This window comes from Pipistrellus kuhlii, unplaced genomic scaffold (assembly GCF_014108245.1).
Source record: "Pipistrellus kuhlii isolate mPipKuh1 unplaced genomic scaffold, mPipKuh1.p scaffold_m20_p_27, whole genome shotgun sequence".
Lineage (NCBI taxonomy): Eukaryota > Metazoa > Chordata > Mammalia > Chiroptera > Vespertilionidae > Pipistrellus > Pipistrellus kuhlii.
The window spans coordinates 6,771,244-6,797,200 of NW_023425526.1; the positions used below are offsets into that span (position 1 = coordinate 6,771,244).

Below are 25,957 nucleotides of genomic sequence, written 5' to 3' on the forward strand. Positions count from 1 at the left end.
GGGTCTGAAGCAGCAGGCCCTGTGGGGTCTGTCCCCCTGGGAGCACTCTGACTACTCCCTTTGAACCAATTCGCTCAGCACATCTAGTTAGGGAGCTGCTGGGGAGCTGAAGACCTCACCCCTGGAGATCCTCAGGGGGACAGCCACAGCAGAAGTGCTTCAAATGCAGTGGGGATGAACACTGAGCAGCACTCCACATTACACGGGGAAAGATCAGCCTTTACCCAGACCCCAGCATAAGTCAGACACGGATGGGCAGTCCCTAGGCTGGCCTAAATGATGAGGTTATGCTCAGAATTTCAATATGCTTTATTTTTCTTTTCTATGAAATTTATTGGAGTGACATTGGTTAATATTATCCTACCAGAGTCCTGGTGAATGAAATTCATGCACGGGGTGTGGGGGGGGGGGGGGTGTTCCTCAGCCCAGCCTGCACCCTCTAGATTGGAGAGGGACTCTTCAAAGGATGTCCAACTGCCTGTTTAGGACATCCCTCTCACAATCCAGGACTGCTGGCTCCCAACCACTCACTTGTCTGCCTGCCTAATTGTCCCTAACCATTCTGCTTTCCAGCCTGATCACCTGTTAACCACTCCCCTGCTGGCCCAATCACCCCCAACTGGCCTCCCCTGCTGGCCCAGTCACCCCTAACTACCATCCCTTACCAGCATGGACACTCCTAATTGCCTTCCCATGCCATCCTGGTTGTCCCTACTTGTCCTCCCCTGCAGGCCTGGTTCCCCTCAACTGTCCTGCCCTGTAGACTTGGTCCCCCCTAACTTCCATCCCCTGCAGGCCTGAACCCTCCCCCAACTGCCTTGATAGCCCCAACTGCTCTTCCTTGCAGGTGTGGTCCCTCCCAATTGCCCTCCCCTGCTGGCCATCTTATGTCCACATGGGGCTGCCATCTTTGACCATCTTGTGTGTTGGAGTGATGGTCAATTTTCATATTGCCTCTTTATCATATAGAACTAGAGTCCTGGTGCATAAAATTCGTGTACTGAAGGTGGGGGGTCTCTCAGCCCAACTTGCCTCCTCTCACATACTGGGAGCCCTCAGGGGATGTCCTACTGACAACTTAGGCCCACTCCCCATGGGACACACTCCTTTGTAGGAGGCAACCTGGCTGATCAGAGGAAGGCACCAAGCCCATCACCCCACAGCTACTGCCAGTCACCATAGCCACCAAGGTGTTTTCATCAACACACCAGTACTCGAGGCCAACACTCCAGTCCCTTCACTAAGAAAAAATGACAACTTTCTTTAGGCGTTTTCAAGATGTGTCTTTCTTTCTTTCTTTCTTTCTTTCTTTCTTTCTTTCTTTCTTTCTTTCTTTCTTTCTTACTTTCTCTCTCTCTTTCTTTCTTTCTTTCTTTCTTTCTTTCTTTCTTTCTTTATTTCTCTTTCTTTCTTTCTTTCTTTTCTCACCTGAGGATATTTTTCCATTGACTTTTAGAGAATGTGGAATAGAAAGGGAAAGACAGAGAGCAACATCAAAGTGAGAGGAACGCTTTGATTGGTTGCCTCCTGCATGAGCCCTGATCTGGGGCTCCGCCAGGGAGAAGCCTGCAACCTAGGTACATGCCCTTGATCAGAATCGAACCCAGACTCTGCAGTCAGCAGGCCAAGGCATTATCCACTGAGTCAAACTGGCTAAGGCAGGATATGGCATTCCTTAGCCCTCCAGGAGTGAGGTGGAAAAATCCTAGATCACCTTTCTGGATTCTTATTACCCAAGTTACTAAGAATACTACCAGTGGCATACAGAAAGCTTAGCCAGTGAGCAGTCAGAAAAGGTGTTTCCTCTGTAGTTCACACCAATCACTGGCTGGGCCCTGCCCAGACCTAAAGCTTCTGCCAGAGGCTTTAGGCCTGGGCAGGGGCCCTCCAGCTCCCTCTGATCACCGGCTCCACCCCTGCCCAGGCCTGCCCAGGCCAAAAGCCTCTTGAGCAGGAGGGGAGCCCCAGCTCCCTGCAATCAATCACAGGGGGTCCGCTCCTGCCCATGTGATCAATCCCAAGGGGTCTGCTCCTGCTACAGGCCAAAGCCTCTGCCTTAGCCTGGAACAGAAGTTGAGCCCCAGCTCTCTGTGATTGATCACAGGGGGTCTGCTCCTGCCCAGGCCTTACCTCACAGTGACCTGGGTGCCAGGATGTTCCTGGGACACAGGCCTTGGGCCATCTTGTTTGGGTTAATTTGCATAATCACTCTGATTGGCTATGGGCATAGCGAAGGTATGGTCAATTTACATGTTTGTCTATTACTAGGTAAGATATGTTGCAGGCGTGGGATTCTATGTTATAAGATATGTATGTGCTCATAATTAAAGTCAAATCTCCCATCACCATATTTATTTACTTACTTTTATTGTTTAAAGTATTACATAGGTCTCCTTTTTCCCCATTGACCCACAAACCTGAGGGCAAGTCCCCATGGCCCCAGTGTCTATGTACATTGGTTATGATAACATGCATGCATACAAGTCCTTTGGTTAATCCCTAACACTACCCTTCTCGGACCCTTGTCTCTGGAACTATTATTGTTCATCAGTTTATGTTGATCATTATATCCTACATATGAGTGAGATCATGTGATATTTACCTTTCTCCAACTGGCTTGTTTTGCTTAGCATAATGCTCTCTAGTTCCATCCATGTTGTTGCAAATGGTAAGAATTCCTTTTTTTTTTTTTTTTTTTTACAGTGGTGTAGTATTCCATTGCATAGATGTACCACAGATTTTAATCCACTCATCTCCTGATGGGCCCTTAGGCTATTTTCAAATCTTAGCTATTATAAATTGTGCTGCTATGAACATAGAGGTGCATATGTCTTTTATGATTGGTGTTTCTGGGTTTTTTGGATATATTCCTAAAAGTGGGATCACTGAGTCAAATGGGAGTTCCATTTTTAACTTTTTAAGGAAACTCCATACTGTTTTCCACAGTGGCTGCACCAGCAGTAAACAAGGGTTCCTTTTTCTCCACATCCTCACCATCACTTGTCATTTGTTGATTTGTCGATGATAGCCATTCTGACAGGTGTGAGATGGTACTGCATTGTCATTTTGATTTGCATCTCTCAGATAATTAGTGACTTTAGTATGTTTTCATTTGTCTTTTGGCTTTCTTTCTGTCTTCTTTCGAAAAGTATCTATTTAGGACAGTTGCCATTGTTTTTATTGGATCATTTATCTTCCTTTTATTAAGTTGTATAAGTTGCCTATAGATGTTGGAGATTAAACCTTACCAGTGATAACATTTGAAAATATGCTCTCCCATACAGTGGGTTTTCTTATTGTTTTGTTGATAGTTTCTTTTGCTGTGAAAAAGCTTTTTATTTTGATGTAGTCCCATTTTTTCCCCCTTAGTTTCCATTGCCCTAGAAGAGGTATCAGTGAAGAAATTGCTTTGGCATATGTCTAAGATTTTGCTGCCTGTGGATTCCTCTAGTATTTTTATGGTTTCCCGTCTGTTTAAGTCCTTCATCCATTTTGAGTTTATTTTTGCGTATGGTGTAAGTTGGTAGTCTAATTTCATTTTTTTTTGCATGTAACTGTCCAATTTTCCCAACACCATTCATTGAAGAGACTGTCTTGACTCCATTTTATGTTCATGCCTCCTTTGTCAAATATTAATTGAGCATAGTAGTTTTGGTCAATACCTGTGTTCTCTATTCTATTTCATTGTCTATATGTCTGTTCTTGTGCCAGTACCAGGCTGTTTTGGGAACAGTGGCTTTGTAATATAGCTTGAAATTTGGTACTGAGATCCCACCTACTTTGTTCTTCTTTCTCGAGATTGATGTGGCTATTTGGGGGTCTTTATTTAGTCCAGATGAATTTTTGGAGAGTTCTTTTTAGGTCTGTGAAATGTGCCATTGGTATTTTAATGGGGAGTGCATTGAATCTATAGATTGCTTTGGGTAGTATGGATATTTTAATGATGTTGATTTTACCAATCCATGAACATGGTATATTCTTATCTCTTCAGTGTCCTGTAGTTTTCCGCATGTAGGTCTTTTACCTCCTTAGTTGTTTATTTCTAGGTATCTTAATTTTTTTGGTGTGATGGTAAATGGGATTGCTTTTTTTGGTCTTTCTTTTTTTTCACTATTGGGGTATAGAAATGCCATAGATTTATTGGCATTAATTTTGTATCCTGCTACATTGCCTAATTCATTTATTAACTCTAATAGTTTTTTTTATGGAATTTTTAGGGGTTTTTTTATGTGCAATATCATGTTACTTGCAAATAAGGACAGTTTTACTTCTTTTTCAATTTGGATGCCTTTTATTTCTTCTTCTTGTCTAATTTAAATAGCTAATATTTTCAGTACTATGTCAAACAGGAGTGGTGAGAGTGGGCATGCCTGTTTTGTTCCTGTTCTTAGGGGGAATTGTTTTAGTTTGTGCCCATTGAGTATGATGTTGGCTGTGGATTTGTCACAATGGCTTTTATTATGTTGAGATATGATCCTCTATTCCACATGTGTCAAACACAAGGCCCGCGGGCCAAATCCGTCCCGCCAGGCCTTGCAATGTGGCCCGCACCGCGCTGTCATCACTGCACTCCGCTGCGTTTCCATCACAATGACAGTTTATGACTGTTCAGTAAACCATTCGGCCCGCGATTTAGGCTGGATTTTAGATTTTGGCCCCTTCTCTGATTGAGTTCGACACCGCTACGTCTATTCCCACCTTGTTGAGAGTTTTTATCAAGAAAGAGTGTTGGATTTTGTCAAATGCTTTTTTTGCATCAATTAATATGACTATGTGTTTTTTAACTTTCAATTTGTTTATGTGATGTATCACATTTATTGATTTGTGGATATTTATTGATCTTTGCACCCCCGGGATCAATCCTATTTGGTCATGGTGTATGATCTTTCTTATGTACTGCTTTATCTGATTTGCTAGAATTTTGTTGAGATTTTGGCATCTATGTTCATGAGGAATTTTGGCCTGTAATTCTCTTTCATTGTGTGTCTTTATCTGATTTTGGTATTAGGGTGATGCTGGCTTCAAGAATGAGATTGGAGCCGAAACCAGTTTGGCTCAGTGGACTGAAGGGTCCCAGGTTTGATTCCGGTCAAGGGCATATACATTGGTTGCGGGCACGTCCCCAGTAGGGGGTGTGCAGGAGGCAGCTGGTCGATGTTTCTCTCTCATTGGTGTTTCTGACTCTCTATCCCTCTTCTTTCCTCTCTGTAATATATATATATATATATATATATATATATATATATATATATATATATATATATATATGAATGAGTTTGGAAGTGTTCCTTCCTCTTGAATTTCTTGGAAAAGTTTGAGGAAGATAGGTTTTAGTTCTTCCTTGAATATTTGCTAAAACTTCTCTGTGAAGCTGTCTGGCCTTGGACTTTTGTTTGCTGGAAGCTTTTTGAAGCTTTTTCCCCCATAGTTATTGGCCTATTGTGTTATTTAGATTCTTCCTGATTGAGTTTTGAAAGGTTATATTTTCCTAGGAATATGTCCATTTCCTCCAGGTTGTCCAGTTGGTTGGAATAGAGTTGTTCATAGTATTTTTTAACAATCCTTTGTATTTCTGTGGGGTCTGTTGTTATTTCTCCTCTTTCATTTCTGATTTTGTTTATTTGGATCCTCTCTCTTTGCTTCTTGGTGAGCCTGGTTACAGATTCATCAATCTTGTTTATCTTTTCAAAGAACCAGCTCTTGTTTTTGTTTATCTTTTGTATTGTTTGTTGTTGTTGTTGTTGTTGTTGTTCTCTATGTCATTTATCTCTGCTCTGATCTTTATTATTTCATTTCTTCTGCTTACACTGGGCTTTTATTGTTTCTGTCTTTCTAACTCTTTGATTTGTAGGATTAGGTAATTTATTACCATTGTTTCTTGTTTTTTGCAGTGGGCTTGTAAAGCTATGAATTTCCCTCTTAAGACTGCTTTCGCTGTGTCCCATAGATTTTTTGGACTGTTGTGTTTTCATTGACGTTTGTTGCCATGGTATTTTTTATTTCTTCTTTGATCTTTCTGGTAACCCAGTCATTGTTTAATAGCATTCTGTTTAGTCTCCATGTGTGTGTTTGTTTGTTTGTTTTTAGATTGTTTTTATTGTAGTTGATTTCCAGTTTTATGCCATTGTGATCTGAGAAGATTCTTGATATGATTTCTATCTTCTTGAATTTGAAGAGACTTTGCCTGTGACCCAATATATGGTCTATATTTGAAAATGACCCATGTACACTTGAAAAGAATGTATATTCTGTCGCTTTGGGGTGAAATGTTCTGAAGATGTCAATTTATTCCATCTGGTCTAGTAAGTCATTTAGGACTGATGATTTTTTGCTGATATTTTGTTGAGAGGATTTGTCCAATGGTGATAGTGGGGTAATAAAGTCACCTACTATGATTGTATTGCTGTCAATCTCTCCCTTGATATCCTCCAGCAGTTTTTTATGTGTTTGGGTGCTCCTATATTGGGTGCATATATCTTTTCCAGAATTATTTCTTCTTGTTGAATTGCTCCCTTTAGTATTATGAAGTAAGTGGCCTTGCCTATCTTTTTTTATGTCCTTCACTTTGATATATAATTTGTCAGATTAAGTACCATATTTTCTAGCGTATAAGAGGACTTTTGAAACAAAAAAGTCAACCAAAAATCGGGGGTTGTCTTATACGCCAAGTATATCCCGAAAAAATGTCTTGATATGCCGCTAAACGAATTTTCCAACTCAATCCTGCACCAATCACTGCAAGGCTGCTCAGACCACCTCTCTAACTCAGCCAATCCAAGCAGGCTTTTTATGCATGCAAATTATACATGTTCTGTACCCAAAGCTACACTGTGTTCTAGTAAAAAGCCTGCTCAGATTGGCCAGAGTCAGAGAGGCGGTCTATTAAAAAAAGAACTGGTGTTGCCTCTGAAGTGGGGGGTAGTCTTATACAGCGAATATAGGCCTAAACCTATGTTTTAACTGTAAAAATTAGGGGGTCGTCTTCTATGCCGGAAAATATGGTATTGCTACGCCAGATTTTTTTTCATTTTCATTCACCTGAAAAACTTCTTTCCATCCTTTCACCTTCACTCTGTGTGAATCTTTTTTACTGAGGTGGGTTTCCTGCAGACAGCAGATATATGGGTCTTGTTTTCTTATCCACTCAGTTACTCTATGTCTTTTGATTGGGTCATTTAATCCAGTGTTTTTCAACCTTTTTTGGGCAAAGGCACACTTGTTTCATGAAAAAAATCACGAGGCACACCACCATTAGAAAATGTTAAAAAATTTAACTCTGTGCCTATATTGACTATATATAAAGTAATTCTCTTGAATAGGAATCAAATAAACACAAAGAAAGTATTTTATAATTACTTTATTATGAAATATTAAGTAAACAAAATAGTGAAAAATTATAAAATTCTTGTCTTGTCTGCACCTACGGCACACCAGGCAACATCTCGCGGCACACAGCGGTTGAAAAACGCTGATTTAATCCATTTACATTTGAAGTTATTATTGATAGATACTTGTTTGTCACCATTTTTATTCTTTATGCCTGTGTTCCTTATTCACTTTCTATTTCTTCTTTTTACAGAAGACCCTTTATTTCTGTTTTTTTTTTTAATATGTTTTATTGATTTTTTACAGAGAGGAAGGGAGAGAGATAGAGAGCTAGAAATGTCGATGAGAGAGAAACATCGAGCAGCTGCCTCCTTCACACCCCTAACCAGGGATGTGCCCACAACCAATGTACATGCCCCTGACCGAAATCGAACCTGGGACCTTTCAGTCCGCAGACCGAGCCAAACCGGTTTCAGCAGAAGACCCTTTAGCATTCCTTGCATTGCTGGTTTGGTGGTAATAAATTCCCTTAGTTCTTTTTTGTCTGTGAAGCTCCTGATTTCACCCTCCATTTTGATTGATAGCCTTGCCTGGTACAGTATTCTTGAATTCAGACCCTTCTTTTGCATGGCTTTGTATATTTCATTCCATTCCCTTCTGGCTTGATGAGTTTCTATTGAGAAATCAGTCGCTAGTCTAATGGGGGATCCTTTGAAGGTAACTTTCTGTCTCTGCTGCTTTTTAAGTCTTTTGCTTTGTCACTGGTGTTTGCCAATTTAATTATAATGTGCCTTCATGTCATTTTTGGGGGGTTCATTTGTTTGGGACTATGTGAGCTTCTTGGATTTGTGTGCATTTTTCTTCCCTATATCAGTGAGTTTGCTGTCATTGTTTCTTCAAATAGGTTTTCTATTTCTTGCTCAGTTTCCTCTTCTTCTGGCACACCTATTATATGGATATTGTTTTGTTTCATGATGTCCCAATGTTCCCTTAGGCTCTCTTGCTTTTTATTTTTATTTATCTAGAAGCTGCACTATTTGGGTTTTTTTGTTTGTTTTTCTTATCTTGTCTTTTAGCTCACTGATGCTGTCCTCTGCTTCTTCTAGTCTACTGTTGATGCTTTCTATTGAGTTCTTTATAGCAACAATGTCATTTTTCATTTCTTCTTGGTTCTTCATTTCCTCTTGGTTCTTACACATATTGTTGAATATGTCTTCCATTCTTTTCATCCACCTTATAACCATTTCTCTGAATTCTCTCTCTGACAGGTTGCTTGCCTCCATTTCATTTACTTCTTTTTCTGGTGATGCCTGCTTTTCTTTCATATGTGGGATGTCTCTTTGTCTCCCAATAATCTATCTTCTCCAGGTGTCTGGTTATGTAATCAATAGTTCTCTCTCTCCTGTGTTGATTTAAAGGGACAATATACAACACAAAAAGACACAATGCAAAAGGAACTGAACACAAATGCATTACTGATACTAATAGCCCCAAATAAATGTGACCGCCAGAGAAAATCAAATTAGAGGATAATAAAGAAAGAAGAAGAGAGAAAGAAGGCTGGGGGGAGGAGGAGTGCAAAAATGAAATTGGGAAAAGGAAAAAAGTAAGAGAGAAAATAAAGAGAATAAGAAAGAAGGGGGGGGGGGGCTATTTATATGGGGAGAAAACTCCAACAAATGCCAGCAACAATTTCCTAGAGATGAATGCAAACTACAAACAACAACTAATATCAAGTGTGGCAAGTGAAAACAAAAGAAAAAGAAAGAAAAAGTGAAACAATCTCACAGACAAGCATTAAAATATATATATTCAACAATCAAGCAAACAATAGAAGGTCACTTTTTGTGCCCAGATCAACTATAGGTTGCTTTTTAGAGTTCTCTTCTGTTAGTAGCTCTGCAGATCTCCTTCCATGTTCATGGATTACGCCAGCCCCAATGGCCGCGGATTTCCCTGCTATCCAAGCTCCTGCCCTGTACATTTCTTTCTCCTGCCCCGACCACAGACAGCATCTATCCCAGGTGAAATCTGACCTTTCCATGAGGAGGCACGGAGCTCTGAATCCACATGCTCGTGCGACTTGGGGATTGGTGTTCCCGGGCTCCAGCTGTTTGCTGGGTGTCATAGTTGTAGATTCCCGGGATTTTCAGGCTTCTAACAACATCCACTCTCTCCTTCAAGATGGCACAGTCTCTGCATCAGAGCCAGTCACTCTGGGAGGGATCCCAGCAGCAGCGGAGGCTGCCCGGTCAGGGGAACCCACCCAATAGTCCCCCAGAGTCCCCTGGTATATAGCTGTCCCTTAACTCACCAACAAACACTCCCTATGCGACCACACACTCTCCCTTTGTTCTCTCACTCATGCACTATCTTTCAGTCTGCCTCCCATTGGCAGCCATCTTCTGACCTTCACCCTTTATTGGTTGTTTTAATCATAGATGGCTGTGGTATCTTATCAAAAGCTTTTTCTGCATCTATTGATAAGATCATATGATTTATGCACCCAACTAATGGGATCGGGCCTAAACAGGCAGTCGGATATCCCTCTCACAATCCAGGACTGCTGGTACTCAACTGCTCACTTGCCTACCTTCCTGATTGCCCCTAACTACTTCTGACTGCCAGCCTGATCACCCCCTAACCACTCCATGCCAACCTGATTGATGTCTAACTGCTCCCCTGCCAGCCTGTTTGCCCCCAACTGCCCTCCTATGCCTGCCTGGTCACCCTTTACTGCCCTCCCCTGCAGGGTTGACGCCTCCAACTGCCCTCCCTTGCAGACCTGGTCCCTCTCAATTGCCCTCCCTTGCAGACCTGGTCCCTCTCAACTGCCCTTCCTTGCAGGCCTGGTGATTCCCAACTGACCTCCCCTGCTGGCCATCTTGTGTCCATATTTGGTGCAGGATCTTTGACCAAATGGGGAGAGCCATCTTGTGTGTTGGAGTGATGGTCAATCTGCCTATTACTCTCTTATTAGATAGAATAGAGTCCTGGTGCATGGGAGGGGGCCAGCTGGTTTGCCCTGAAGGGTGTCCCGGAACAGGGTGGGGATTCCCTTGGGGCATGGGGCAGCCTGAGCAAGGGGCCTGTGGCGGTTTGCAGGCTAACCATGCCCCTTCTACAATTGAAACTTTGTAGCCTGGAATGGATCCAAGCCTCCTGCACACTCCATGGCCAGCAGCCATTTCTGTTTGGTTTTATGTATATTATATAATTGAAACTTTGTAGCCTTAAGCAGAGGCCTGGCTGGCCAGGGTGTATGGAAAGCTTTGCTTCCTCCGTTGTTGGGAGCAACCCTAGCCTACTGCTCTTTCCAGCTCCGTGGCTGCTGCCATTTCTGTTGAGATTTGTTTACCTTCTATAATTGAAACTTTGTAGCCTTGAGTGGAGTCTTAGACCAGCAAGGGCAGGCAAAAAACTTGACTTCCTCCATTGCCTGGGAAACCCAAACCTCCCTCCTGCTCTTTGTGGCTGTAGCCATCTTGGTTGGGTTTATTTGCTTTGTTTGGCTGGTGGGTGTGGCTGGTGGGAATGGCTGGTGAGTGTGGCTTGTGGGTGTAGCAGAGTGGTGGTTAATTTGCATATAACTCTTTGATTAGGTAGGATACCCTTTCACATTTCATATAATACTGGTTTGGTGGTGGTGAACTCCTTTAGCTTTTTCTTGTCTGTAAGCCTCATTACCTGACCTTTAATTCTGAATGATAGCAGTGCTGGGTAGAGTAATCTTAATTATAGGTTCTTGCTGTTTATCACTTTATATATTTCTTGCCACTCCCTTCTGGCCTGCATAGTTTCTGTTGAGAAATCCGCTGATTGTCATATGGGTACTCCCTTGTAGGTAACTAATTGTTTTTCTCTTGCTGCTTTCAAGATTCTCTCTTTGTCTTTTACCCTTGGCATTTTAATTATGGTGTGTCTTGCTGTAGTCCACTTTGGATTCCTCTTGGTTGAGGTTCTCTGTGCTTCCTGGGCTTGTAAATCTATTTCTTTTACCAGGTAGGGGAAGTTTTCTGTCATTATTATTTCAAATAGATTTTCAATAACTTTCTCTCTCTCTCTCTCTCTCTCTCTCTCTCTCTCTCTCTCTCTCTCTCTCTCTCTCTCTCTCTCTCTCCTGGCACCCCCATAACTTGAACATTGGTACACTTGAAGTTGTCCCAGAGGTTCCTTACACTACTTTCATATTTTTTATTTTTTTTGTTCTTTTTGTTCTTCTGATGATTGTTTTTTGCTTCCTCATATTTCAAATCATTGATTTGATTCTCAGGATCCTCGAGTCTACTGTTGAATCCCTAAGTATTATTCTTTTTTTAATTTTTATTGTTCATATTATTACAAATGTTCTTTCCCCCCTCCCCCCCCCCGCCCACCATTGCTCTCCTCCACCAGGTTCCCACCCAACCTTCTGCCCTTTCCCCACTCCCCATTGTCCTCATCCATAGGTGCACAGTTTATGTTCAGTCTCTTCCCACATCCCCCTCTCCCCTTTTCCCCAAGAATCGTCAGTTCACTCCCCTTCCATACCTCTGATTCTATTATATTCAACAGTTAATATTGTTCATCAGATTTTTTTTTAATTCCCTTGGTTTTTAGATTCACTTGTTGATAGTTACGTATTTGTTGTTCATACTTTTTATCTTTATTTACTTTCTCTTCTGAAAGAACCCCCTTCAGCAATTCATATAATTCTGGTTTGGTGTTGATGAACTCCTTTAGCCTTTTTTTATTAGTGAAGCTCTTTATCTGACCTTCGATTCTGAGTGATAGCTTTGCTGGATAGATTATCTTTGGCTGTAGGTTCTTACTATTCATCACCTTAAATATTTCTTGCCATTCCCTTCTGACCTGCATGGTTTCTGTTGAGAAATCAGCTGACAATCATATAGGTGCTCCTTTATAGGTAACTACCTTCTTTGCTCTTGCTTCTTTTAATATTCTCTCTTTGTCTTTTGCTCTTGGAATTTTAATTATGATTTGTCTTGGTGTGGTCCTCTTTGGATTCCTTTTGTTTGGAGTTCTGTGTGCTTCCTGGACTTGTAAGTCTAATTCTTTCATCAGGTGGGGGAAGTTTCCTGTCACTATTTCTTTCAGTATGTTTTTGATATCTTACTCTCTCTCATCTTCTGGGACCCCCATAATTCTGATGTTGGTTCGCTTGAAGTTGTCCCAGAGGTTTCTTACATTATCTTCAATTTTCTGGATTCTCTTGTCTTGCTTCTGCAGAGGAGTGTCTTCTGGCTCTTTGTGTTCCAACTCTTTGACTTGATTCTTGCGATCTTCCATTCTGTTTTTAGGACTCTGTATAATATTTTTTATTTCAGTCAATGTATTCTTTATTTCTTGTTGATCCCTTATCATTTTTGTTGATTCCTTATTAATTCTAGTTGATCCCTTTTCATATCCTCATAGGGTCTTATCCATCTTTTCTAGGAAATTCTTGAAAAACCTTATAAGTGTAGATTTGAACTCTATATCCAGTCGCTTTTTGTCCTCCATTTCTTTCATTTGTGATCTATTTCGTCTCCACATTTTCGCAGCTTTCCTGAGTTGGTAGCCTTAAAAGTCTCTCTGTTCTGCTTGGATGGGGCGGGGTTTCAGGGTGGAGTCTGCAGCTTTGGCTTCTGTCAGCCCCGCCCTATGTGGGTCCTTCAGTACTAGTTGCAAGCACCTCTGAGAGAAAGGTGCCCTCAATTTTCGCCTGCTGCCAAACAATCTATGCTCTCCCCCAATGAGCCCGGTATTGGGGTTCAGTTCAGTTGGAAGTGGAGTTGGAGCCCCTGTCTCCTTTCCGCCAGGGCAATCCCATGGCACAGCCGACCGTCCCTTCTCTGCGCGCAATGTGCGCGCTGCCGAGACCTTTTTTCGCCGCTGCGGGGTTCCGCCTCGCAGCCCAGCTCCCTATGGATGAGCCTGGGTCCCCGGGGTCTGGCCTAGAACCGGGGTTCAGAGCAGTCAGAACTGGGGCCCAGCGCAGTCGGAGCTTTTATCTCCTTCCGGCTAGGGAACGCCAGCCAGGCACTCAGCCTCCCTCCTCTCCGGCTCCGACTCTGTCCTCTCTGCACACACAGCGTGTCTCCGTACCTTAGGCTTTTCCAGCTCCTCCGCTCTTCCTTCTGGTTTTCTCCTTGCTTCTCGTTGTAGAATTTCCAGTCAGTTAACTTTCCTGTAGTTCTGGGTAATGTCCATTTTATATTTTAGTTGTATTTTATTGAAATTGTTGTGTGCAGCTGCGGCTAGGTGTTTACCTGTCAGCCATCTTGGAACGACTCCTGAATCCCTAAATATTATTCTTAATTTCAGTCAGTGTGTGCTTAATTTTTTTTAACTGGTCCTTTCCCTTTTTTTCTTTTTTTTTTTTTTCTTTTTTTTTTTTTTTTTGGCATTTTCACTACGATTCTCAAAAGTCTCATTAAGTCCCTTGGAGGTTTCTAGAAGATTCCAAAGTAACTATATAACTGTGGTTTTGAAGCCTATATCTAGTAGTTTGCTTTCCTCCATTTCTTTAATTTGTGGCATGTTTCTATGTCTCCACATCTTTGCTGCTTCCCTGTGTTTGTTTCTATGTATTGGGTAGAGCTGCTAAGTTTCCTTGAGTTGATAAAGTGGCCTTGTGTAATAAGTGTCCTATAGTGCCCAGTGGCTCAGCCTCCCCAGTCGCCTGAGATGAACACTCTAGATGCTCTGTCAGGTGTCTGCTGGTTCCATCACTGTTCCCTTCACTTGCCCTGATGGATTCCCCTCTCATACCCCCCAGATGTCAGCTCCTCCCATCTGAAAGAAGCGTCTACTACTGCTGGCTTCCTACCCTCTCCAGGGCCAGCCAAGAGCTCCGGGCTGTAGGGATGCATCTGCGGATCATCTGTGCTTTCCTCCCTTCTCATCTCCCTCTTTATTCCCAGTTGCCCACCTTAGATGTTTCAGTGTGTGGGTCTCTCAGGCATGCCTCTGTATTGAGTAGGGATTTCTTTGTTGAATTATAGTAGGTTACATTTTTGAAATTTCAGGGAAGAGGCCAGGAGGATCTTTCAAACTGCCATTCCTCTGATGTCACTCCTCAATATACTTACAAAGGATATAGTTTCAATTAATTTAGCTTCAGTTCCCTTTAACAGTGATATGCACATCTATAATGTACATCTTTATCCCACAGAGCTCAAGTTTTAGTGGGAAATACAGGTTCTAAATAATCACCAACTCCTCATTAGAAGTCAGAAAAGGCTGAAACCAGTTTGGCTCAGTGGATAGAGCATAGGCCCGCAGACTGTAAGGTCCCAGGTTTGATTCTGGTCAAGGGCATGTACCTTGGTTGCGGGCACATTCCCAGTGGGGGAGGGGGGAGTGCAGGAGGCAGCTGATTGATGTTTCTCTCTCATCAATGTTTCTGACTCTCTATCCCTCTCTCTTCCTCTCTGTAAAAAAATCAATAAAATATATATATATATATTTTTAAAGTTAGAAAAGAAGGAAGGAAAGTAAAAAACTTAAATGTACAATACATTATATTCATAGAACCTCCTATGCTCCCTGCAGATAGGGAAATTGAACAAGCATATGAGTGATGTGATATGAGACAAAATAGAAAAAAGGTGCTTGAATTTTTGTTAAAGTACAACCTTCTCTCAAATCAAGGTGTAAGAAAACCTTACTAGCAATATATATATATATATATATATATATATATATATATATATATATAGTAATATATATTACACTAATATATGTACTGATATATATAGTACACACACATATATGTATACATATACACTGAGTGTCCAGATAATTATGCATTCAGAGATCATAATAATCTGACCACTCAGTGTATATGTATATGTGTGTAAACATACACACACTGAGTTCAGTTTTGTGTAAACTTAACATTGATAAAATATTATAAAAGTTTGTCTTAGAATTTCAGATGCTTATTTTTAAAATATTTTATGGCAGTGTTATAAGTCATTCTTTAATATCTCAACATGTAAAATACTAGAATCACAGCACGCAAAATCGTGTGGCCCCACCTGCCCCTGCACACCCTGCCATGCTCACAGCCCCACCCACCCACACTGGTCTTTGGTCCTTAGGGCCACTGGGTTTTTATAATAGAGATACTTAGGTTGAGGTCCATCATTAGTGATGGTAGATAAAAACCCATATTTCAAACTGTCTTTAAAATTCAACTTTTTAAAAAGTTCTTGTCAGATTGGTTAATTTGTCAAGAGTGGCTGTCCATGTTCTCCCATCAGCATAAAGAGAAAGCTGGCTTTGCTAATTCACCTTTGTTTCCTTGACCCCCAACCTATGCCTTTCTTATGAAACTATTTTCAGACAATTGCCATTTTATGAGGCTTAATTAACTGTGATTGAGTTAATAGATGATAAAGGTCACAAATATACTTCAGTGGATATATACACATTAAGATACAAACACTGATTGTCTTTTGCCTGTCCTCCATATTCCCTGCACAACCCAACATCTTCTCACTTACCTGAGCACATAACAGTATATACTTATTTGTATAACTCCCTCAGTAGACTAGAACCCTTTGAAGATCATAATTCTTACTTAGCCATTTTTAAAATTTCATGTTTATCATGGCACCTGTGCATGGACATTTGCTCTTTTGCTCTCAAATTGAATGTTCTATTGAAGCATCGGTTAGTCAAGAGTTATCGCATCTTCAGTCCTGATCCCATTATTTAAGAGACCTACAGCCCCACAGGAAACAGAATACTCACTGGTAACTTTGAGTGAAAAGAAGGGAGGGAAGAAGTTCCAGATAAGCACTTTGTAAACATCTGAGGACTGATGTTGGTCTATGGTACAGCAGAGGTTTTCACTGGCCTTGATAAGGACAAGGAAGTAATTTTTCACAAAGCTAAATTGATTAAATTGATTCAGTTTGAAGGACTATTTTTTTATTTTCTTTATTTATTAAGGTACTACATATGTCCTTATCCCACTGCTCCCCCACCCTCCTGCTCATGCCCTCACCCCCCTTGTGTCTGTGTCTGTTGGTTATGCTCATATGCAGATCTCTCCTCTTACCCCCACCCTCCCCTGCCTTCCCTCTGAGGTTTGATGGTTTGATCAATGCTTCTCTGTCTCTGGACCATTTCCTTATCTGAGATAATATATTTAGTTGATTTTAAATTTATCTTTAGTTAGCAAAATTAAAAAATAGCAACGTTATAGAAATTTCCAACGTAGTTCTGACATGTTCCTGATTCATTAAACTCAGTAACCACTGGCCTAGTATAAAAAACACTAAGAAAGAGAGTGTATGGGGCAGCACAAGTCTGTGAGCATTGGGGGTACCTGCAAGGGTAACAGAGGGATAGAACAGGGGAGACCACCGCCCTCTGAGCCAGGAGGCACCACTCCAATGATAGGAGTCCCAGTAGGGGTGGCCTCAGTCACAGACTTTTCTTTGGGGCCACAGCTGCTCCCCTGTGATCGAGGAAAGTGCTCAGATGACTTGCATGGTATTTTCTTGCACTAGTAGTCTTACTTTGTGATATTTTTATAACCTCCTGAGGACGACAGTTTTACTGGAGATTCCTTTCATATTTGATGTTTCCTCTTTCTGCAGACACCGTCCTATAACAAATACAACCTCCAACCCCGAACAACTGAAAAGCAGGCTAAAGAGATCCTGATTCGCCGCCAGAACACCTTGCGGGAGAGCATGCGGAAAGGTCACAGCCTGCTGTGGGGAACACCGGTAAGGGGGGCTTGTAAGCTGGACACACCTGAGAGCTGGCTCATCCCAGGACAGGGCCTCCTCAGGTGACCACCACTGACCCTTAAACAAACAAAACCACTGGCTTTTGGCAGAGAAATGCAAAAGCAGTGGGGCAGGACACACACTCAGGTATCCCTCTTGGAGTTCAGGACCTTAGGAACACAAGGGGTCTCTCCCAGGAGGAGTAAGTGAACGCAGTGCACGTACTGTGCCCTGAGTCTGAACTGGCTCCATGGCGGCCAGGACTGAAGGATCCTGGACTTTGGCACCAGAACCTCTGACTCTTAGAAGATTACACCTCTCCCAGCAAAGGGTTGTTTTAGCCAAGATAGTTGGACTTTATTTCCATATTATCCACTGCGCATCTGAGCTATTCCGTTTGAAGACATATCAAAGCAATCTTACTGGGACCCATGGATGGAGCTGGGTCTGGGGTAGGTCTTCCTCTCCACCCTAATCTCAGGGAGGCTGTGGAAATAATTTTGAGAGGTTTACAATGGTCTATTTTATCACAACAAGGAAAGCAAATATACAGTATATTAAAGACTGAAGCATTCTGTTTTTTAAAATAAAAATAACTGAAAGCCAGTGATCCAGAAAAGATGCCACAGTGTAAGTCTGTGTACTTCACTTTGTTTGCCACGTGAAACTTCAAATCGCAGTAGCTAACTTTGCCTTTATTTCTGCTTGTTCCCTACAGGCTGGTGCCAAAAACATCCGCTACCTCTCCTTTCCCTACAGCCGTCCGCACCCAGCACCGGGAGATGAGGAGGCTGCTGCCCTCGAAGGTGACTGTGTCTGGCTGCTGGTCCTCTTTTCTGGAAAGAGCGAGATGATATATATTTTGGGGCTTGGAGGTCAAAATGAAAAGTTAAGACTATTATATAGGACTTTTAGAAGCAAAAAGAGGAAGAGAGAGACAAAAAAACAACTTTTTATTAATTTAATTCAAAAATTCATTGATAGACACTGAAATTTAAATTTCCTATCATTTTACTTGTCATGAAATAATTCTTTTAATTTTTTCAGCTATTTAAAAATGTAACAACCATTTTCAGTTCACAGGCAGCAGACCAAATATAGCCCAAGTCTACTAATTTTTCTTAGAAAAAAAAAAATTGGCACATTATTAAAGTCACAGAATTCACCCATGGTTTTAAAATTTCCAGAACTCTCCAAAGTTGGTTAAATTTTACTAAAATAATTTAATTAAATTTACTGATTAAATGCTTCCCTTTTAATATCTGTGCATGCATATTACATATGCATGCATATCAATTTAAATTTTTCTAAAATTTTAAGATTTTAAATCACATTTAAAATTCAAATAACCTAACCATATATGATTTTATTTTTTCCTATCTAATAAAAGAGTAATATGCAATTGACCATATCTCCACTATACCGACAAGCCATGCCCACCAGCCAATCAGAAGCAAATATGCAAATAAACCCAACCAAGATGGCTACAGCCACAGATAGCAGGAGGGAGGCTTGGGTTTCCACAGCAATGGAGGAAGCCAAGCTTTCCACCTGCCCTTGCTGACCTAGGCTTCCACTCAAGGATACAAAATTTCAATGATAGAAGATAAATAAATCCAAACAGAAATGGTGGCAGCCACAGAGCTGGAAAGAACAGGAAGCTAGGGTTATCCCCAGTGATGGAGGAAGCCAAGATTCTGAAGCCCTGGCCTGCCTTGGCTTCTGCTTAAAGCTACAAAGTTTCAATTATAGAAGATACATAAATCCCAACAGAAATGGCTGCTGCCACAGAGCAAGCAGGAGGCTTGGCTCTGCTCTAGGATACAAAGTTTCAGTTGTAGAAGAAAAATAAATCCCAGATACCAGGGCCTCCACTTAGGTCACTGGGGAGCATGGCCAGCCTGAAAACCTCCACAAGACCCTCACCCAGGCTGACCCTCACCCAAGGGAACCCCTCCCTGATTCAGGACACCTTTCAGGGAAAACCAGCAGGCCCACACCCATGCACCAGACCTCTATCCTATCTAATAAAAGAGTAATATGCAGATTGACCATCATTCCAACACACAAGATGGCTGCCCACATGTGGTCAAAGATCCTGCCCCCCCCCCCCAATGTGGACACAAGATGGCCACCACAAGATGGCCAGCAGGGGAGGGCAGTTGGGAAAGACCAGGACTGTAAGGGCAGTTGGGGGCAATCAAGCCTGCAGTGGAGAGCAGTTAGGGGTGACCAGGCCGGCAGAGGAGGGAAGTTGGGGGTGACTGGGGGGCAGGAAAAGACAGTTTAGGGGAACACAGGCCTGCAGGGGAGGGCAGCTAGGGGCAAACAGGTGGCAGGGGAGCAGTTAGACATCAATCAGGTTGGCAGGAGAGTGGTTAGGGTTTGATCAGGCTGGCAGACAGAAGTCGTTAGGGGTAATCAGGAAGGCGAGCAGTTAGGAGCCAGCAGTTCTGGATTGTGATAGGGGTCCCAGATTGGAGAGGGTGCAGGATAGACAGAGGGACAACCCCCATTTGTGCATGAATTTTGTGCACCAGGCCTATAGTTTTATATATATTTGTATTGATTTCAGAGAGAGAGAGGAAGCAAGAGATAAAAATATCAATGATGAGAAAGAATCATTGATTGGCTGCTGGGATCAAGCCCAAAACCCGGGCATGTGCCCTGACCAGGAATTGAACCCATGACCTCCAGGTTCATAGGTAGATGCTCAACCACTGAGCCATGCCGGCTGAACACATATAGGATTTTAGAATTAAATATTTGAAAAGTGAATATATCATTCTTTAAAATTAAAATTTTATTTCTGATTTTAAAATTTGTTTGATATAAAAACAAAATCAACCAGTATTGAAAGGAATAAAAAGAAGCCAAAAGTACTTGAGACCCCAAACCCAGATATAATCACTATAGACAATCTGGTTGGGGTCCCATAATTCTCTCTACACCCTCCTGATCCAGACCCTACCCAGACCTGATACAAAAAACACACGAAAACAAGTCACAAACCACCACCACCATCATATACATAAAATCATATCGAATAGCATTGTCTATTATAATTCACTCAACCATATGTTGTAGACATCTTCCCATGTCAATAGATATGAACCTTTTGATCATTTTTAATTACTTAATAAAAATAAATTATATAAGAGAACCATGATTTGTTTAATTAAATCCTTATTGACAAATATTTAAGGTAGTTCCAAATTTTTTTGTGAATATAAGAAATGATATATAATAAGTGCCTTGGATCACTTGTAATGGATTTTTGCACAAACATGCAATTACTTTCTTAGTACTTTTTCCTGGAAGTGAAAATTTTGGCTAAAAAATTATATATATCTAAATTTATGTATATCAAAAGTCTGTGAGAAAGGTCATTGCTAAACACTTACCATCACTGGCTAATGTCAAACTTTTGAGTAATCTATGATATGATAGGATAAAATTTAATTTTCTTGAGTTCTTTTATTTTTAGCACGGTTGAGCATAATTTCATAATTTTAGAGCCATCTGTCTTTCTTTTGAGGAAGCTTCTGTGTTTCCTTGGCCCATTGTTTTCTATCTGGTTGCTATTTTCCTTAAATGAATTTGAAGAACATTATGTAATTAAGACATCATCTATTGTCTTGTATTTGTTGTTAATGCTTTTTCCTCAAGTTTCACAGTCACCTTTTAGTTTTTGGACACACTTGCCATTCAGATTCTGATGAATCAAACTTATTTGATTTCCAAAGAAAAATTAGGAAATGACTTACAGTAGAACCTTGGGGCTTGAACTTAATTCGTTGCAAAAGGCTGTTTGAGAAGTGATTTGTTCCTAAACTGAGCCATTTTCCCTTAGAAATAATGTAAATGGAATTAATCTGTCCCAGGCCCCAAATGATCCCGTGCTGACCTTCCCCATGCACAGCACGTGTCTAATGAGCTGTTTACCTATAAACACACACTTCTCTGACATCAACTGAACTGCCTCCCGCTGAGCTTAAAGGAACCACGCCCCGCACTGGCCCAGGTGTCCCTCAGGCAGCCTGCGGCATCTTCGCTTGTTCACAGGGCACTGCTCTTCCTTCACCAAATCAGCCTGTTTTCCCAGCTCTCCGTGCCTGTGCTCACTGCTGCTTTCACACCCTAGCAACAATAGCACGCTTGATGCCTCTTATGTTTTAAAATTGTGCTAATTGTCCATTTCATCTGCAGCAAAAGCAATGCTCCCCACCTCCACCCCCCCCCCCACACACACACACACACACACACATCTCCCCTAAAATACTCATGGCATAATTTCCTGAGATAACAAGCAAGGTTAGGTGGTAAACTGACTCACGTCCTTCCCTTTTTTGTGGCCTGAGGGACATTTTTGTCCTGCTGTTGTAGCAGCAAGAAAGGGTTATGAGGTTGAGAACTGAAATTCCACAACTTGAGACATTATTTCTATAAACAACCTGGTTTGAGGACCAGGGTTTGACTAGACACAATATTTTTCATCTAGAACTTTAATAGCTTGACTTTCTCATATATATTTCAAATTATCTGAGATTTATCTTTGTAGATGAAGTAGAGACTGTTTTCAAGTGGTTTTGTTCCTGTCCCTACACCGTTTTTCCCTATAAAATGAAATGCCATCTTTGTTGTACTAAAGCCACTCATCCTGAGAGCGTTTCGAACTCTCAATTCTGTCTCATTGGTCTAGTGTCTCTCAGATCACAGTCTCATCACTAGTGTCATTTTGTGCTATTCCACAAACAAAGCAAACACGAGGTGAAGCCTCCTCGGCAGGAAGATGTGAACACCTGTTCTTCCACCTGCCCCAGGGCCTCACCTCTGGAGGGGCAGCAGAGATGCAGCAGGAGAAGCAGGGAGGGGAGGGGCTCTGCTCAGGGTTACTGGTAAGGCTTCCAGTCAATAGTAGGCAATTAGGAAAGTTTGGGGGAGTCAACAGTTTCCATGGACCTTTGACTGTGCAGGCCGTTGGTGCCTCTCATCCCCAGGCTACTCAGGAGTCCACTGTCCTCTGCTCACAGCTGGGGAAGCTGGCCTGAGGGTCCGGCTCATAAGAACGCTGAGTGTCAGAGCTGGATCCCAAAAAAGGCCTGCTTCATGCTGTGCTCTCGCCATCGAGATTTCTCTTCTCTCTGACCTGGTCTTGCTCTTACCTTTTCTCGTCATGCTTTCCTAGATGCGGACAGCAGTGATTCAGAACTCTCCTTCGCCATGTTCCACGCGTACTCTCCAGCACGGTCACTGCAAGAGAGACAACGGACACAACAAATAACCACAGTGAAGAGTTTAAACAGAGGAGGGAAGCCGTCCAGCTCTGGTTATCAAATAAGTCCAAGCCAAGAAGAGCATGTTGGCCGGAGCAGAAAGGCTCTGAGGCCCAAACCGCTATTCCACACGGTGGATGAGGAGCGTGAATCTGGAGAGGAGAGTGGGGAAGAGGCCTCCACCCCGGGGGCTGGGCAGTGGGCTGAGCATGGGAGGGAGCCCAGCAGGCCTTTGCTCCGAAGGAAGTAGTTGTGTTGGACACAGGCTTGATCCAGCGTCCTCCTGAGCCATCTCCCTATTGGGTGGGTGAAGGGTCAGAATCCTGAAGAAAGCTGCCGAGCTGGCTTTTTGAAGCTGTGAGTCAGGCACAAGAGGCAGCGGGGGCAGGATGGGAACACTAACCTGCAGGCGGTGCCATATTCTTAGCTGATACACTTTGTAGATGCTTTCCTGTGAGTCAAAGACCTTTATCACCCCAGAAATTACTCACTGAGGATTTCTAAGTGTGTGTGATCCATTTTAATTTATTGAGAAGCAATGTGGTTGGTAATTTACCTTGACAATATGCATGTACAATTTATAACCAAGGTAGACCTCAGAGGAGCCCTAGAAATATACTACCACATAAGAGCCATCAGCCCAAAGGGACGAAGCCATGGAAGACCCAGGGATCCAGCCTTTTCTTTTTATTTAAACAAACCAGCCCTCAGAGCCACAGATAAACACCTATGGCTCTGGAGAGGGCGTCAGTGAGTCACTACCCTTAACCCGTAGACGGAGAGACAGAGAAGAGAGGGGTGGTCAGAAATCACCTTTCCAAATCCACACGCAGGCCGGTTCTTGATAGGTAGGGAGTGGCCAGTCCCTCGTGGACTTTCCACTCAGCACCAGAGCCCACCCCGAGAAGGCTCCGGGGCAGGGGCTGCTGGGAGTAACCTGCTCTGTTCTGGAATGTGGGACCTATGGAACTGGCACTGAGTGACATCGGACACTGTGAGGTTTGGGACAGAGCCTTTAATGAAAGCAGTGCTGCTGTTCAGGGGGCTCTGCGACCCAGATCCTGCACAACCTGGACAGTGAGATTTCCTCTCTATACAATGAAGGGGTTAAAAAGAAAGAAGCAGGGCAGAGAGAGACTTACCTAGCAGGATCCTGCAGAAAGCTTGCAGCCTTGAGCACAGCATAGCTCAGGTAAGCAGGAGACTCCTGGCATGGGAGGAACCAAGGAGAGACCAGACCCGTCTCCCACATTCTTTCACAAATGGAGTTAACTATCTGCCCGCAAGAGAGTGCAGTAGAAAGCATGTTCCTGGGACTAATTCAGACTGCTAGCCCCCCGAAAATGTTTCATTTTCCCTATCAACTACGGTTCTTCTCGGAGAGGCTGGCTCCATCAGGGAGAGGGTTAGGATTAGAGGGTAAATTGGAACTTTCTCCTTTAACTGGTGGAAACCATAATGGAGTTGTTTTCCCCGAGGACTTTGCTCACCTAGACACTGTCCGGTCAGGGCTGTCCCTGTCTGAGAAGCAGCCCTGGGGTGTGCCCGGAAGGCACGGCAGGCGAGGGGTGAGCAGTCCTGGTGGCTCCGGTAGACTCTGAGAGCTCGTGGAGGACTGGCCTCTTGTTTACCATCCAAGATGGCTTCAGAATTCAGTGTGATCTGCTCTTCATTCCTCTGTGACTTGGGATGACTTGAGGGTCTAACAGGCGCCTGAGGGATGCTCTAGTTTCCCAGGACAAGTGTTTTGAGCAGACAACACACAGCTCAGCAGCGAAAGTTTCCTCTGGAGTGCTGAGGAAGATCTGGCTCTTCTTCCTTCCTCGGTTCTGGGGGGCTGCAATCGCATGAGGGCCTGGGAGCAGCCAGGCCTGGGAGCAGCCAGGCCCGGAGCAGCCAGGCCCATAGCAGACAGGCCCGAAGCAGCAGCATACAGGCCTAGAACAGCAGCAGCCAGGCCCTGAGCAGCCAGGCCTGGAGCAGCCAGGCCCGGAGCAGCAGCAGCCAGGCCCAGAGTAGCATGTTCTCCCAGGCCTGCAGCTCCCAGCCTGGCTGCTGCTGCTCCAGGCCTGGCTGCTTAGGGCCTGGCTGCTGCTGCTCCGGGCCTGGCTGCTTTGGGCCTGGTTGCTCCGGGCCTGGATGCTTCAGGCCTGGATGCTGCTGCTCTGGGCCTTGCTGCTGCTGCTTCAGGCCTGGATGCTCCAGGCCTGGCTGCTGCTGCTTCAGGCCTGGCTGCTGCTGCTCCAGGCCTGGTTGCTCTGGCCCTGGCTGCTGCTGCTCTGGGCCTGGCTGCTCTGGGCCTGGCTGCTGCTGCTCCTGGCCTGGCTGCTGCTGCTCCAGGCCTGGCTGCTCCAGGCCTGGCTGCTCTGGGCCTGGCTGCTGCTGTTCCAGGCCTGGATGCTGCTGCTCTGGGCCTGGCTGCTCCAGGCCTGGCTGCTGGCCCTCTAAGCAGTCTACCTGCTCTGCCTGGGGCAGAATTTACCCTTTTTTCTTTAACCTCAAAAAATCAGACACACAGCCCACAGAATCTTAATTTCTCTGTAAGTTGTTTGTTTGCTTTGCTTCTGCTTTTGTTTCCTCAGACCTGTTTATATTGCCGGGCTGAATGGTTTTGTGTTCCCATGAATTCTGAGTTGGATAAAGTAGTGTTTCCTTGTATTCATCCTGTACAGAGGCTTTCCACCTTAAGGTTTTTCACATGTTTTTGGTGCTTATGATAAATGTTCACATTCATCTTCCCCAGCCGTGATGTGATGCCACGGCCCTGCTCTCATCTTTAATCACTCTGCTAGCAGGGAAACCCTGGCCAGCGGTTGCAGAGGGATCTGCTGGGACCAAGTGGAGAGGAGATTCTGGGCATTATATTTTGCTTCCTTCATGCTCTTCTCTGGCTCATGAAGGCCGTGTACTTCTGTTTTCTCTTCTTGGAAATGTAAAAGTGTCATGGGAGGTAGGGCTAGAATTACCACCTGAATTCAGTGACAGAGTGACGATTAGTGTATGGCAGGTGCCTGCTAGGGCAGGTGTGTGGCAGAACTCAGCTCTTCAGCTGAGAGAGCTGGTTTCAGCCCACAGGGAAGCCTCACTCCTCCTTACCTGCTTGGAAGCCTGCCACTCAGATCATTCAGATTTTAAAATCAATACAATTAGTTCAGAACGCAGACTCTGAAGTCAGACCATTTCTAGCTGTAGGACCTTGGACAACTTAACTATCTTCCCTAAGCTGAAAATTACTGATTAATAATCTAAGGTATTAATTTCATCTACTTCATAAAATGGTAACAAGGATTAAATAAAATAACTTGTAAGATTCTTAGCTTTGTGCTTGTTTTATGCTAAGAGTTGGATGACTAACAGCTATAACTATTTAGGCTAAAATATCTATTCCTGAGAAAAGGCTCACAGGGACTGGATAACATGAGGAGGCATAAATAACAGAAATCTGCGACTTTTCTGAGAGACATTGGATTGTCATAATGGAGGACACTTGGGGGCCTGGTGAGAGGATGTGGCAGAAACAGAAAGCACTGAAACATGACCACCTGGCCATGTCTCTACCCGCACCTATCAGTCCACAGCAAAACCAGAGGAGAGATCTGACTACAGATGCATGTCTTTCAATCA

The 25,957-nt window shown here is 43.2% G+C and overlaps 1 protein-coding gene across 1 annotated transcript in view; it reads left to right on the top strand.

The window, feature by feature from the left end:
• The window catches only part of SLC9A4 (solute carrier family 9 member A4), a 69,108-nt gene extending 44,927 nt beyond the window's left edge, over nt 1–24,181 (top strand). Inside the window, exons 10-12 of the mRNA XM_036453938.2 lie at nt 16,923–17,054; nt 17,776–17,863; nt 22,246–24,181. Of these exons, the coding sequence (XP_036309831.2) occupies nt 16,923–17,054; nt 17,776–17,863; nt 22,246–22,583 (558 nt within the window). The 3' untranslated portion in view covers nt 22,584–24,181. The remainder of the gene's footprint in view (nt 1–16,922; nt 17,055–17,775; nt 17,864–22,245) is intronic.
• The last annotated feature ends 1,776 nt before the right edge of the window (nt 24,182–25,957 follow it).